The sequence below is a fragment of the Hyla sarda genome, unplaced genomic scaffold, assembly GCF_029499605.1.
Source record: "Hyla sarda isolate aHylSar1 unplaced genomic scaffold, aHylSar1.hap1 scaffold_290, whole genome shotgun sequence".
Lineage (NCBI taxonomy): Eukaryota > Metazoa > Chordata > Amphibia > Anura > Hylidae > Hyla > Hyla sarda.
In genome coordinates, this window is record NW_026609608.1 from 154,099 (window position 1) to 170,786 (window position 16,688).

The following is a 16,688-nucleotide window of genomic DNA, read 5'->3' on the forward strand; positions in this document are numbered from 1 at the left end:
GAAAATACCCCCCAAAATTTGTAACACAATTTCTCCCGAGTACGGCGATACCCCATATGTGACCCTAAACTGTTGCCTTGAAATACGACAGGGCTCCAAAGTGAGAGCGCCATGGGCATTTGAGGCCTAAATTAGGGATTGCATAGGGGTGGACGTAGGGGTATTCTACGCCAGTGATTCCCAAACAGGGTGCCTCCAGCTGTTGCAAAACTCCCAGCATGCCTGGACAGTCAACGGCTGTCCGACAATACTGGGAGTTGTTTTGCAACAGCTGGAGGCTCCGTTCTGGAAACAGTGGCGTACCAGACGTTTTTCATTTTTATTGGGGAGGGGAGGGGGGCTGTGTAGGGGTATGTGTATATGTAGTGTTTTTTACTTTTTATTTTATTTTTTGTGGTAGTGTAGTGTAGTGTTTTTAGGGTACAGTCACACGGGCGGGGGTTCACAGTAGTTTCTCGCTGGCAATTTGAGCTGCAGCAGAAAGTTTGCGGCAGCTCAAATTTGCAGCCAGATACTTACTGTAATCCTCCGCCCATGTGAGTGTACCCTGTACGTTCACATTGGGGGGGGGGGACATCCAGCTGTTGCATAACTACAACTCCCAGCATGCCCGTTGGCTGTCGGTGACTGCTGAGAGTTGTAGTTTTGCAACAACTGTAGGTACACTGGTTATGTATCACTGAGTTTGTGACCTAACTCAGTGTTTCACAACCAGTGTGCCTCCAGCTGTTGCAAAACTACAACTCCCAGCATGTACGGTGCATGGTGTAAGGTGACTGCTGAGAGTTGTAGTTTGCAACAGCTGGAGGCACACCGGTCGTGAAACACTGAGTTAGGTAAAAAAAAACTCTTGAGTTTCACAACCAGTGTGCCTTCAGCTGTTGCAAAACTACAACTCTCAGCAGTCACCGACAGCCAACGGGCATGCTGGGAGTTGTAGTTATGCAACCAGCAGATGCACCACTACAACTCCCAGCATGCACTTTAGCTGTTTGTGCAAGCTGGGAGTTGTAGTTATACAACAGCTGAAGGTACACTTTTCCATAGAAAGAATGTGCCTCCAGCTGTTGCAAAACCATAAGTCCCAGCATGCCCATAAGGGAATGCTGGGAGTTGTGGTGGTCTGCCTCCTGCTGTTGCATAACTACAGCTCCCAGCATGCCCTTTTTGCATGCTGGGAGCTGTTGCTAAGCAACAGCAGGAGGCTGTAACTCACCTCCTGCTGCTGCTCCATCGCAGGCTGTCCCTCGCCGCCGCAGCTGCTCCTGGGGCCCCGATCCCAACAGGGGCGCCGGGGATCGGGGTCCCCAGCACCGGGGGTCGTCTTCCCGCACCCGCTCACGTCCTCCGGAAGAGGGGCGGAGCGGGTGCGGGAGTGACACCCGCAGCAGGCGCCCTGATTGGTCGGCCGGTAATCCGGCTGACGAATCCGGGCGATCGTGAGGTGGCACCAGTGCCACCTCACCCCTGCAGGCTCTGGCTGTTCGGGGCCGTCAGAGACGGCCCCGAACAGCCAGTAATTCCGGGTCACCGGGTCACCGGAGACCCGATTGACCCGGAATCGCCGCAGATCGCTGGACTGAATTGTCCAGCGATCTGCGGCGATCGCCGACATGGGGGGGCATAATGACCCCCCTGGGCGATATGCCGGGATGCCTGCTGAACGATTTCAGCAGGCATCCGGCTCCGGTCCCCAACCGGCTAGCGGTGGGGGCCGGAATTCCCACGGGCGTATGGATACGCCCTCGGTCCTTAAGGACTCGGGATGCAGGGCGTATCCATACGCCCTATGTCCTGAAGAGGTTAACCTATTACCCCTTTTCCAGCTCCACCTAGTCGGAGCCCTGTGGTGGGTTCTGTGCAGGAGAAGAGTATGGAGGGTCTGATGTGAGGTCAGCAGCACAGCAGGAGGCTACATATCTTCGGCAATGGAGATAAGCGGTGTCACAGGGCGACAGACAGTAAAATGGTCTTTGCGGTAAGGCCTACATCAGGTGAAGGTTCTGGTTTTACCTGTGTCATATGTCTGGGTATGGAAGGGTTTGGGAGAGGTGAAGATCTATTTATTTATTTATATATTCATTATTTACATTTTTTTTTTAAATAAATCTATAGTTGTTGCTATTTTGATGGAGAAAATATTTCTGACCTCTTTCCTTCTGTAGTAGGTAATAAAGATGCTGGGAGTTATTGTTCAGAATGATGTTTTGGTTATTTTATATATATATATATATATGTATATATATATATATATATATATATATATATATAATTATTGTTTTATTTATATTTAAAACAAACAAATAAATTCTGCCTGTACGTATGTATATTGTCCTGGCCCAGAAGGGATTCTATGTATTATGTTGTATTAGCTGGAATATGATGTTATTTATGTTATGCATCAAGTTTTTAGATAGCGTTTATATTTGTTATTTTCTATTGATTATGGTTGTTATGATGGTTTGTTTTTTAATTATCCTATATTAAATAAAAAAAAAGTTAAATTCTGTTGCTTTCCGTTAGTAATTACGGCTGTAATTAGGTATCAATTGACTGTGGTATACAGGTCACTATCCACATTGCGGGACCCTACCCAAAGGGGCAGTTGCCACATGAGCCGTGATCCTACGTCTACTATAATTGTGAATTCATTAAGTATAAGATGTCCAGAGGAATTCATGGAAATTTCTACAGAAAACACAAAAAAAATCTGCAAAATCTGCCTAAACAAAAAATCTGCCTAAAGGCACGCAGCAAATACGACAAGAAGGACGTAGAATAAATCCCATAAATTATAAATATTTCCATCAGCTGATTGGGACTCAAAATTGCAGAGTGATTCATCCCAGAATGCAGGGATCACCTCGTAAATCCGGACACCAGCGCCGAACCATAATGGAACTTCTCAATGGAAGGAAAGTGAAATATTGTATAAGGACTGAAAGGAGTATCTAAGCTTATCATATCTGACATTGTACTAATGAGCGTATCTAAGCCTATTATGTACAATACTGTGCTACTCAAAGTATCTAAGCCCTAATCAGAGATACTGTGTCCTGAGGTGTGTATCTAATCATATCCAGTATATTGCTGTCTCCTGAGATGTGTAAGATGTGTTTCTAATCTTATAACCTGGTATATACTGTATATAATATATATGTACAGCTGGTATAACCTGGTATATACTGTGTATAATATATATGTACATCTGGTATAAGTTATATATCTCCTGTATATAGTGATATGGACCATGCTGGTATAACCTGGGTATATACTGTATATAATATATATGTACTGCTGGTATAAGTTATACACTGCTCAAAAACATAAAAGGAACACTAAGATAACATCCTAGATTTGAATGAATGAACTAATCGTATGAAATACTTTGGTCTTTACATAGTTGAATGCGCTGACAACAAAATCACACAAAAATTATCAATGGAAATCATTAACCCCTGGAGGTCTGGATATGGAGTCACACTCAAAATCACAGAGGAAAACCCCACTACAGGCTGATCCAACTTTATGTAATGTCCCTATAACAAGTCACAATGAGACTCAGTAGTGTGTGTGGCCTCCACGTGCCCGTATGACCTCCCTACAATGCCTGGGCATGCTCCTGATGAGGTGGAGGATGGTCTTCTGAGGGATGTCCTCCCAGACCTGGGCTAAAGCATCCACCAACTCCTGGACAGTCTGTGGTGGATGGAGCGAGAAGTCCCAGATGTGCTCAATCGAATTCAGGGGAACAGGCGGCCAGTCCATAGCATCAATGCCTTCCTCTTGTAGGAACTGCTGACACACTCCAGCCACATTCAGCCACTCCAGCATTGTCTTGTATTAGGAGGAACCCAGGGCCAACCGCACCAGCATATGGTCTCACAAGGGGTCTGAGGATCTCATCTTGTTACCTAATGGCAGTAAGGCTACCTCTGGCAAGCACATGGAGGGCTGTGTGGTCCCCCATAGAAATTCCACCCCACACCATTACTGACCCACCACCAAACCGGTCATGCTGGAGGATGTTGCAGGCAGCAGAACATTCTCCACGGCGTCTCCAGACTGTCACATCTGTCACATGTGCTCAGTGTGAACCTGCTTTCATCTGTGAAGAGCACAGGGCCCCAGTGGTGAATTTGCCAATCTTTGTGTTCTCTGGGTAAATGCCAAACGTCCTGCACGGTGTTGTGCTGTAAGCCACCTTGGACGTTGGGCCCTAACACCACCCTCATGGATACTGTTTCTGACCGTTTGAGTGGACACATGCACATTTGTGGCCTGCTGGAGGTCATTTTGCAGGGCTCTGGCAGTGCTCCTCCTTGCACAAAGGTGGGAGGTTGTTGCCCTCATACGGCCTCCTCCACGTCTCCTGATGTACTGGCCTGTCTCCTGGTAGCGCCTCCATGCTCTGGACACTATGCTGACAGACACAGCAAACCACCTTGCTACAGCTCGCATTGATGTGCCATCCTGGACGAGCTGCACTACCTGAGCCTCCGTCTCATGCTACCACCAGACTCTGTCTCATGCTACCACTAGAGTGAAAGCACAGCCAGCATTCAAAAGTTGGATAAATAGCCGTTAACTTATACCAGAATATCGGTATACATTATCGGCCCTAACCTCCAGAGAATATTGGTATCGGCCCTAATAAAACGATATCGGTCGATCCCTAGTTTGTGTTCTCTTTATTTTTTTGAGCAGTGTATATCCCCTGTAAATAGTGATATGGACCATGTTGGTATAACCTGAGTATATACTGTATATAATATACAAAAAAAGAGGATTTCAGCAGCACACATTGGTCAAAAAAATTGAGGCTCTCAGCGCACTTTTTGATCAAAACGTGTCCCCCATCCACCACGGGGAGGTGGCCTCATTTAGGATGGGAACCTAGCACAAATTCTGAGCCTAAAACTCAACTATCCACTCACCTCTGCTGGGCATATAGCCTCTGACTGGGTGACATGCTGGATCCATTTAAAACTCCACCTGTGAGAAAGGGGGAGGGGTGCACAGCTAAAGAGGGGGCCATTTCCCCCTGAATTGTACATACAAGAAAAAAGAAAGATAGCCGGCACAACAGCCTAATACACGGGTGCACACTGCCATGGCATCAGAGTATATAAAAAAAGAGGATTGCAGCAGCGCACATTGGTCAATGTTAGGCTCAGAATTTGTGCTAGGTTCCCATCCTAAATGAGGCCACCTCCCCGTGGTGGATGGGGGACACGTTTTGATCAAAAAGTGCGCTGAGAGCCTCAATTTTTTTGACCAATGTGTGCTGCTGCAATCCTCTTTTTTTGTATACTCTGATGCCATGGCAGTGTGCACCCGTGTATTAGGCTGTTGTGCTGGCTATCTTTCTTTTTTCTTGTATGTACTGTATATAATATATATGCACAGCTGGTATAAGTTATATATCTCCTGTATATAGTGATATGGACCATGCTGGTATAACCTGGGTATATACTGTATATAATATATATGTACAGCTGGTATAAGTTATATATCTCCTGTATATAGTGATATGGACCATGCTGGTATAACCTGGGTATATACTGTATATAATATATATGTACAGCTGGTATAAGTTATATATCTCCTGTATATAGTGATATGGACCATGCTGGTATAACCTGGGTATATACTGTATATAATATATATGAACAGCTGGTATAAGTTATATATCTCCTGTATATAGTGATATGGACCATGCTGGTATAACCTGGTATATACTGTATATAATATATATGTACAGCTGGTATAAGTTATATATCTCCTGTATATAGTGATATGGGCCATGCTGGTATAACCTGGTATATACTGTATATAATATATATGTACCGCTGGTATACACTGTATGTAGTGATATAGATCATGCTGGTGATGTAGTATTTATATGCTGTAGATGGTGGTTCCTGATGTCATGGCTGTTCTCCGTATTGTGTTGACTCCTTCTCACATGACCATAATACACAGGGTTCTTGTTCCTCACATATAAGAGTCTGTATTGTGTATTAGGGGGGTGGGGGTCAGTACCAGGAGGAGACAGTGATCGCCATTTGGCCCGTCCTCCGCCTCCTCCGTACACAGCACCTGTGACTACGACATCACTGCGGCCACAACCAAGACGGCAGCATCATCAGTCGCATATAACTGAGACCTACTGAGGAGGTCTCCCGACTACTTGTTATTTTTGGGGCATCCCATATATTATAACCACATAGTGCCAAGGAGAATATAGGACACAAAAAAGGACAGCGCCTCACCTAATTCTGTGGGCTGAGAGTTTCAAAAGCCCTTGTAATGCAAATGTACTCACTTTTGTGAAGCTTAATGCACACGTCAACCCCTAAGTAGTGGGGAGTAGGTGTGTATCCTTGGCTGCAGCCTGCAGGGAGAAACGGGCTTCTGGCCGAATTTGGTGGAGATGCAGAGGTAAGGAGAAAAAGGAAGAATTCCTGCGGTGGCGCTGCCTTGGTGGATACGAATGGAGTCGGATTCAGGAGGTGGTGTCTCATGTATTTTATTCATACATGAAAACTTAGATACAAGCAAGACGCGTTTCAAGGGCAAGTTCCCTCTTTATCAATTGCATAATGTTATACAGGACAATGCATACATATATACAGATGTGGATGGCGCCAAATGCAGCTGGCGGGGGTCACCGGGTCAGAATGGGCGGTACTCACAGGTGGATAGAGTACCGGTGGGATACAACAAAATGTACATAAAAATGTATATAAAATTGTACAAGACAGAATGGGGTTGAGGATATATGTGGTGGGTGTGTACATCGATTAAGAAAATGGTGTCTTTTTGTTGTCTGCAGTGAGTGGGTACATATGAAATAAAATAAAAAAAAAGTGAAATTTCATATGTACCCCCTCGCTGCAATCAACAAAAAGACACCGTTTTCTTAATCGATGTACACACCCACTACATATATCCTCAACCCCATTCTGTCTTGTACAATTTTATATACATTTTTATGTACATTTTGTTGTATCCCACCGGTACTCTATCCACCTGTGAGTACCGCCCATTCTGACCCGGTGACTCCCGCCAGCTGCATTTGGCGCCATCCACATCTGTATATATGTATGCATTGTCCTGTATAACATTATGCAATTGATAAAGAGGGAACTTGCCCTTGAAACGCGTCTTGCTTGTATCTAAGTTTTCATGTATGAATAAAATACATGAGACACCACCTCCTGAATCCGACTCCATTCGTATCCACCAAGGCAGCGCCACCGCAGGAATTCTTCCTTTTTCTCCTTACCTCCACATAGTGCCAAGTTACTGTAATATGCAGCAAAAATAACACCGCCATATGATGCTAACTAAAACTGCTGGATACAGCCTACTTCCATATAGTGCCCGATATCTACCATGATATCGCCATATAGTGGCCAGTAACTACTTCAATACCGCCATATAATACCCAGTAACTACTGTGATACTGCCATGTAGTACCCCTATAACCAGGGATGTGGAAATCCTATCACCTGACGCCCGGGACATGTAGTTCTGGGCGCTGGGCAGGTGAATTTTTAATAGCTTTAGCCCTGTATCGGGCAAGCAGGGCCTGAGCGACTCCCCCTCCCCCCCCCCCAACCCCCCCGCCTTTTTTTTTTTTTTAAATAATGCCAGTGTGAGGTGCGGGAGCGGATGCAGACTTGCATGGGACGCAAGTCTGCACCTCACACCGGCACTCAGGGTGTGTGGAGCGGGCTCCTGGCTCCTGCCCGCTCCATACTCGGCGGCCCCCGGCTGATTTCAGTAACCGGGGGCCGCCGCTAATAGCCCGGCTATTAACCCTTTAGATCCACCTACCTGTCTAAAGGGATCTTTAAACCATTCCTGGTGGTCTAGAGGGGTGGACCCCCCCCCCCCGCAATCGCGCGGGGGGGGCCGGGGGGGGGGGGGGGGGCTATCCCCTGTGGAGGTAGCCGGAGGTCTTACCTCTGCATCCATGGCTGCCCCCATAGATCTGCATTTGATTGAGCCTGCCTTGAGCAGGTTCAATCGAATGAACACAGGTCAAATGGAGTTCAATAGAACTGCATTGATCTGTATGAGGAATCTAAATGATTTCTCCTAAAAAAATAAATAAATAAATAAAAAGTGTATAAAAAAAAAAAGTTTAGTAAAAGTTTAAAAACACCCATTAACCCCTTCCATATTAGAGGTACGTTCACACTGGCAGATTTATTTGCGGGTTTCCCGCAGCGTATTTGAAAGGGGGCAGGCTCTTCTCGGTTGTCCGCGGCGGTATTTCCGCTGCGGAAAATCTGCCGCAGACCCTTCTGACTTCAATGGGGCTTGCGGCGGATTTTCCGCAGCGTAAATTCCGCTTCGGAAAATCTGCTGCGGACAGCCAAGAAGAGCCCGTGCCCTTTCATATACGCAGCGGGAAACCCGCAAATAAATCCGCCCGTGTGAACGTATCCTAAAAGTTCATATCACCCCCCCTTTTCCATATAAAAATCTGGAAACATAATAAAAATAAACATATTTGGTATTGGCGAGTGCATAATTGACTGAACTATTACAAAATAACATTTTACATCCCGTACGTTAATTGGCGTTAACGTTAAAAAAAAAAAAATCACTGAATTGCGTTTTTTGTGTTTATAACATCATATCCCAGAAAAAAAGAAGTTAAAAAAGTGTTCAAAAAGTCTGATCAATGCCAGAACCGATACAAACAGCATATTATGGCCCAAAAAATGAGCCCTTATACAGCCCAGTTTACAGAAAAATCTAATTATAGGGGTCAGGGATTTTTTTTTATTTTTCATTAAAAAGTTGTTTTTTTTTTAAACTATTAAAACATGACGGAAACTAAACAAATTTGGTATTGGTGTAATCAGGCCGACCTAAAGTATCAAAATAATATGTAAAAAAAAAGGAAACCCCAAAATTAGCATTTTTTTTCAATTTCACCTCACAAATAATTTTTATTTGTTTCAGAGCATAAGTTATGGAAAAATGAAAGGTGTCATTACAAAGTATACTTCCCCGCAAAAAAAACAAGCGTCGTATGGGTCTGTAGATGGAAAAAGAAGAGTTATTGCTATTATAGGACAAGGAGGAAAAAAAACTAAAGTGCAGAAACTAACAAAGACCCTATTTTCATACTATTATTGTAAAAAAAATTTTATCTACCAGGACAAGTGCATCGTCTTGAGGTAGATTGTGTCCCGCTTTAGTCCCTTGGACAAGTAGTTTTTTTTTTACTGTGATACCACCATATAATACACAGTAACTACTAGGGGTGTGAATCGCCAAGAATTTGGCGATTCGATTCGAATCGCGATACCAGTGTGGCGATTCGATATATCCCGATATATCGCGATACCGTCTAGGTGACGATACATCGCGATATATCCCGATACATCGCCCACCTGGGAGCATTCATAGATCCCAATAGACGCCGCTGTCAGCTTTGACAGCGGCGATCTAGTACTCCGGTGCTCACTTTTCTCATGTTATCCCGTCCGGGCTGCAAAATAAAATAAAACGCACTTTCTCTTACCTGCCAACGAGCCCCCGGAGCTCCGGTACAGGTGTTCGGTCCCCGGGCTGTATTCTTCTTACTTCCTGTTAGTCCGGCACGTCACATGGAGCTTCAGCCTATCACCAGCGGAGGCGGGACATCGCTGCGACCAGTGATAGGCTGAAGCTCCATGTGACGTGCCGGACTAACAGGAAGTAAGAAGAATATAGCCCGGGGACCGAACACCTGTACCGGAGCTCCGCGGGCTCGTTGGCAGGTAAGATAAAGTGCGTTTTATTTTATTTTGCAGCCCGGATGGGATAACATGAGAAAAGTGCGCACCGGATACTCCTTTAATAGCCAGCCGCGGCGATTAAAGGAGCTGGCTATTAGCGGCGGCCCCCGGCTACTGAAATTTGCCGGGGGTCGCATAGTACGGAGTGGGCACAAGTCGGAGCCCGCTCCATACACCCAGAGCGCCACCGTGTCAGATCCGGCCTGCCCGGCTCCACAAATGTGGAACTTTTATTTCCTGATGCCCAGGACATGACATGCTGTTCCAGGCGCCCGCAGATAAAAATTCCACATCCCTAAAAGAATCGATTCAAAAATATTTTGAATCGATTCTGTATCGGCAAATGAAAAAATCGCGATTATCGCGAGAATCGATTTTTTCTTACATCCCTAGTAACTACTCTGATACTGACACATAATGCCCAGTAACTACTGTTATACTGCCATAATGTGGCAAAATATTACTCACTCCTATCAAATCCCCCATAATAAAGACTATGCTAATAACAACCAATCACAGCTCAGCTTTCACTTTACCAGAGCTTGTTGGGAAATGAAAGCTGAGCTGTGATTGGTTGTTATGGGAAACATGGACAATTCTGCTTTTGGGCATAAATCTGCTTCAAGTCCTGTGCAGAAGGAAAGGGGAGCAGTTGCCCATAGCAACCTATCAGACCGCATCTTTTATTTCCCAGAGGCCTTTTAAAAAATGAATGAAGCGATCTGATTGGTTGCTATGGGTAACTTTTCCTTTGGACAGGGTTTGATGAATCTCCCATACCCTGTTACCTTTTACTGAGGGATTATATTCTCCTACAGACGGCTGATAACAGAGGAACAATAGATTTTATTCTCCTACAGGCGGCTGATAACAGAGAACAATAGATTGTATTCTCCTGGATAAGCAGGGTAAGGTCTCTGCAGTGTTTGTGATCTGTTCGGTCAGGATCAGTTTATTATAAGTTTGTATCAGTTTATTATCGGTTTATGATTTATTTGTATCAGATTATCGGTTTGCGATCGGTTTGTATTGGTTAATGATCGGTTTGTATCAGTTTTCGATCAGTTTGTATCAGTTGATGATCGGTTTGCATAGATTTGTATGTGTTTGTTCCCTCACACAATGCCTGGTATCATTCAGATGCTTTGCACCATATTGGGGGCCCTATAATTGGTTCTTGAAGCGGCCGCAAATGCCACTCCCCTTTTCATTCATTTATGCTGTTTTTGGGCGGCGGAGGGGACGGTCAGTTCAGTCTGTCCTTAGATTTTGTGGTCGGGACGACAGTGTGAATTGGGACAAATGGGTGAGAAAAATGCCGCAAAGAAATCAGTGGGATCAGATTCCATTTTTCTGACACAATCGCAGATGTAAACGTGGGCACACAGGGTAGAGCTTTTCTCTTCCTCTACAACGAGCCTGACATGGCTGATAACAGAGAACAATAGATTATATTCACCTGTCCTACAGTCACCTCTCCCCTCCTGATATATCTCCAGTATATAGTGATATGGACCATGTTGGTATAACCTGGTATATACTGTATATAATATATATGTACAGCTGGTATAAGTTATATATCTCCTGTATATAGTGATATGGACCATGCTGGTATAACCTGGGTATATACTGTATATAATATATATGTACAGCTGGTATAAGTTATATATCTCCTGTATATAGTGATATGGGCCATGCTGGTATAACCTGGTATATACTGTATATAATATATATGTACAGCTGGTATAACCTGGTATATACTGTATATAATATATATGTACAGCTGGTATAAGTTATATATCTCCTGTATATAGTGATATGGACCATGTTGGTATAACCTGGGTATATACTGTATATAATATATATGTACAGCTGGTATAAGTTATACATCTCCTGTATATAGTGATATGGACCATGCTGGTATAACCTGGTATATACTGTATATAATAGATATGTACAGCTGGTATAAGTTATATATCTCCTGTATATAGTGATATGGACCATGCTGGTATAACCTGGTATATACTGTATATAATATATATGTACAGCTGGTATAAGTTATATATCTCCTGTATATAGTGATATGGACCATGTTGGTATAACCTGGTATATACTGTATATAATATATATATATATATGTATAGCTGGTATAAGTTATATATCTCCTGTATATAGTGATATGGACCATGCTGGTATAACCTGGGTATATACTGTATATAATATATATATGTACAGCTGGTATAAGTTATATATCTCCTGTATATAGTGATATGGACCATGCTGGTATAACCTGGTATATACTGTATATAATATATATGTACAGCTGGTATAAGTTATATATCTCCTGTATATAGTGATATGGACCATGCTGGTATAACCTGGGTATATACTGTATATAATATATATGTACAGCTGGTATAAGTTATATATCTCCTGTATATAGTGATATGGACCATGCTGGTATAACCTGGCATATATTATTGGGACGAATGGGTGAGAAAAATGACGCAAAGAAATCAATGGGATCAGATTCTGTTTTTCTGACACAATCGCAGATGTAAACGCGGCTGCACAGGGTAGAGCTTTTCTCTTCCTCTACAATGAGCCTGACATGGCTGATAACAGAGAGCAATAGATTCTATTCACCTGTCCTACAATCACCTCTCCCCTCCTGACATGGCTGATAACAGAGAACAATAGATATATTCACCTGTCCTACAGTCACCTCTCTCCCCTCCTGACATGGCTGATAACAGAGAGCAATATATTCTATTCACCTGTCCTACAATCACCTCTCCCCTCCTGACATGGCTGATAACAGAGAACAATAGATATATTCACCTGTCCTACAGTCACCTCTCTCCCCTCCTGACATGGCTGATAACAGAGAGCAATAGATTCTATTCACCTGTCCTACAGTCACCTCTCCCCTCCTGACATGGCTGATAACAGAGAACAATAGATATATTCACCTGTCCTACAGTCACCTCTCCCCTCCTGACATGGCTGATAACAGAGAACAATAGATATATTCACCTGTCCTACAGTCGCCTCTCTCTCCTCCTGACACGGCTGATAACAGAGAACAATATATTATATTCACCTGTCCTACAGTCACCTCTCTCCCCTCCTGACATGGCTGATAACAGAGAACAATAGATATATTCACCTGTCCTACAGTCACCTCTCCCCTCCTGACATGGCTGATAACAGAGAACAATAGATATATTCACCTGTCCTACAGTCACCTCTCTCTCCTCCTGACATGGCTGATAACAGAGAACAATATATTATATTCACCTGTCCTACAGTCACCTCTCTCCCCTCCTGACATGGCTGATAACAGAGAACAATAGATATATTCACCTGTCCTACAGTCACCTCTCTCTCCTCCTGACATGGCTGATAACAGAGAACAATAGATTATATTCACCTGTCCTACAGTCACCTCTCCCCTCCTGACATGGCTGATAGCAGAGAACAATAGATTGTAGTCTCCTGTCCTACAGTCACCTCTCTCTCTTCCTGACATGGCTGATAACAGAGAACAATAGATTATATTCACCTGTCCTACAGTCACCTCTCTCCCCTCCTGACATGGCTGATAACAGAGACAATAGACTGTGAGCTCTTGGGCCTAGTATACCTTCCCTTTTTACAGATTACAGGATGATTTACAATGAATGGCGCACAGGTCGACGCTCCTGATCCCCAGCGTTATTTCGTATTCGACGATGCCGGCGGCTCCAGCCTCTCATGGTGTCCCCGGAGGGAGGAGCGCACCCCCCCCCCCCCCGCAGTCCGCTCCGGCCATTATCTGCTCCTCCATTACAGACCCATCTCCCAATTAGTGATTCCATTAATCTCAGGATCAGGCACCACCTGCTGAACCCACCAGACGCATCTCCTGCCGAGCTCGGCCGCTGACGTCACATGGTTTAACCCTTTCATCCTCACCACACGCCGATGCCCCGGTGTGCCCTGCCGTGATCTCTGCCCATGCCCTGCACCCATCCCCCTGATTAATCTTCCCGTATGACCTTAGGGTGGCCGCAGAGGAAACCATTTTTACTCAGATGACAGGTTGTACGTCTTTTGCCTACAGTGGCGCCATTGTTTACCGTGCTGACAGTTTATTTTTTCACTGCGTTTGCCGGATAACTATTTATCAACCATACATTGGGCTTTCCGTCAAATGACCGTCACTTTTGCGCGGTGAAGGACGCGGCCATTGGTCAGAAAACATCATCGTGTGTGATCACCTCTCGAGGAATATATCAAATCGCCACTGGCCATATTCATTTGCGCTAATTTGATTGATTTGGTACCAACCAGGGCCTACGGCACAACCTGCTCTAGACACCTGACACCGTCGGCCACCATTCTTATCTGACCCAGCGGACCACCTCCGGCCTGCACCCCTAATAGACTAAAGACCCAGCAGAGGAAGGGTTAATGGCAGTCATAGGATGCTACATGATATCGCCGCGTTGCCACCGTTTACCTTACGGCTGCCATGCACCAGCAGCCTCCTGCCGTCAAAATGTAGCAGCTCCACCCAACCCTGGAGCTGTGCACGGCATCCCTGCTCTGCCAACACGGCACCATAACCACCAATACAACCATCACGGCATCACTGCCGCCTCCTCACCTGGACGCCCAAGACCAGGACGCAGCTCAAGCACAGCCAGGCACTCTTCATTCTGTAGGGATGGCCCGTCCTGCCCGTCTGGTGTGGTTCCCCCCGGAGGTGATGCCTGCTGCTGTGCGGACAGATGTGTGGCCCCGGGGCTGCGGTGGGTGCTGCGTCTCCTGTCAGTGCTCAGTGCATGTCACCCAGATGTTGGGTATCTTGTCTGGAGCCTCGTTCTGTAATACAAAGAGGATCCCATCCCCCTCCTCATCCTCCTCCTCCTTCTCATCCTCCTCCTCTTCACTTCCTCCTCTCCCTCCTCCTCCTCTCTCCTCCCAGAACCAGATCAATCCAAGGAAAAAAAAAAAAGAAGGCAAAAACCACAAGAAAAATCAAGAGTTAGGAATGACAGGCGGAGAGAACTGGAGAATGTTATACCCAGGAGTGGCGGCAACAAGATCTGATCCTAAAGACAAAGCACAGTATAACTTCTTTATCCATATATACAAAATAACAGATACTGAGAGTGACACCCAGCATACAGGACAGGAGAAGTGGTACTGTGCACTGTCCATATATACAGAATAAGAGCATATTTTATATAAATGAAATACATAAACCAACATTACAATGATAATCAAATAAACATAAAATAAACCTAATACATAACAAATAATATCACAAAAACAAAATCCCTTCTAGTCCAGGACAACACACACCACATACCTATATACACACCACAAACCTATATACCTATATACACCACATACCTATATACACACCACAAATCTATATACCTATATATGCCACATACCTATATACACACACCACAACCTATATACACATCACATACCTATATATACACACACACACACACAACACGAAACATATACATATATATATATATCCAATAGGGAGCAGCACACCTAAGGTTGTGGGTGCTATCAGTACAAGCCCAGGTCACGGGATACAAGTAGATATATTCCAAGAAGACTGCAGCACTCCAAGATCAAGTGAAGATATAGATAGTGTTTATTCCATCTAGTTCATACTAGTTATATATATTTATATAAATTAAACAAAAATACATATATATACAGAAACAATAATCAAATAAGAACAAATTTGCTCATAATATCCCCCACACACATACATACACAAAAATATACACAAAATATAAATAAAAAAAATATAACCTTATTCATAATACTCTTAAAGGGAACCAATCATCAGATTTTACCCTATATAACGCTTGGCAAAGCGTTATATAGGGTAAAATCTTTATTTTCACCATTCCCAGGGGATGCTCCTGCCCCCAGGGATGGTGAAGATATGAAGCTATAAACTAGTCACCACCGCCGCCGTAAGTAGTCACCTGGGCGGGGAGCTCTTCTCATCTACTCCCGTTCTTCGGCCGGGAGCGACGCCCCCTCCGCTTGATGGGCCGCGTCATTGTTCCGCTCACTGAACAGACGGAGCAGAGCGATGACGCTGCCCATCAATCAAGCGGAGGGGGCGTCGCTCCCGGCCGAAGAACGGGAGTAGATGAGAAGAGCTCCCCGCCCAGGTGACTACTTACGGCGGCGGCGGTGACTAGTTTATAACTTCATATCTTCACCATCCCTGGGGGCAGGAGCATCCCCCGGGAATGGTGAAAATAAAGATTTTACCCTATATAACGCTTTGCCAAGCGTTATATAGGGTAAAATCTGACGATTGTTTCCCTTTAACAATATACCCTTACCAGTTTCTAAAAAGTTTTTTTTGTTTGTTTTTTAATAACAAAATACATAAATCCGTATATTATAAGCCTCCCTTCTATACCTAAACTTAACCAAAACCCCTTGCATCATGTTACATATAAATATACAATCCCTATACCTATACAATTACTATACAGTCTCTATACACTGCCTATACATATATAATCCCTATACATATATATATATATATATATATATATACAATACCTATACAGTCCCTATATATATATACAAAAGCTATACAATATACAGTCCCAATACATATATACAGTTCCTATACATATATACAACCCCTATGCATATACAATCCTAATACATCCAACCCCTCAGGGCTCCGGTTCTATGTCTGTAAGCCGCTTACATCCTTTTGTCCGTATCAAAACAAAAATGTCTGGTGACAGCTTCAGCCCATCACCAGGGAGGAGATTAATCTGTTAGGGCACCTTTAAAGGAGAACCCCCTCCACAGGGAAGAAGCTCAAGATGC

General features: G+C 44.2%; 1 protein-coding gene across 2 annotated transcripts in view; it reads right to left on the reverse strand.

Annotated features, from left to right (window-relative positions):
- APLP1 (amyloid beta precursor like protein 1) overlaps positions 1-14,696 on the reverse strand; it is a 144,935-nt gene extending 130,239 nt beyond the window's left edge. For both annotated transcript variants that reach the window (XM_056553375.1, XM_056553374.1), the window contains exon 1: positions 14,458-14,696. In XM_056553375.1, coding sequence (XP_056409350.1) covers positions 14,458-14,508 — 51 coding nt within the window. In that variant the 5' untranslated portion in view covers positions 14,509-14,696. The remainder of the gene's footprint in view (positions 1-14,457) is intronic.
- Positions 14,697-16,688: the final 1,992 nt, after the last annotated feature.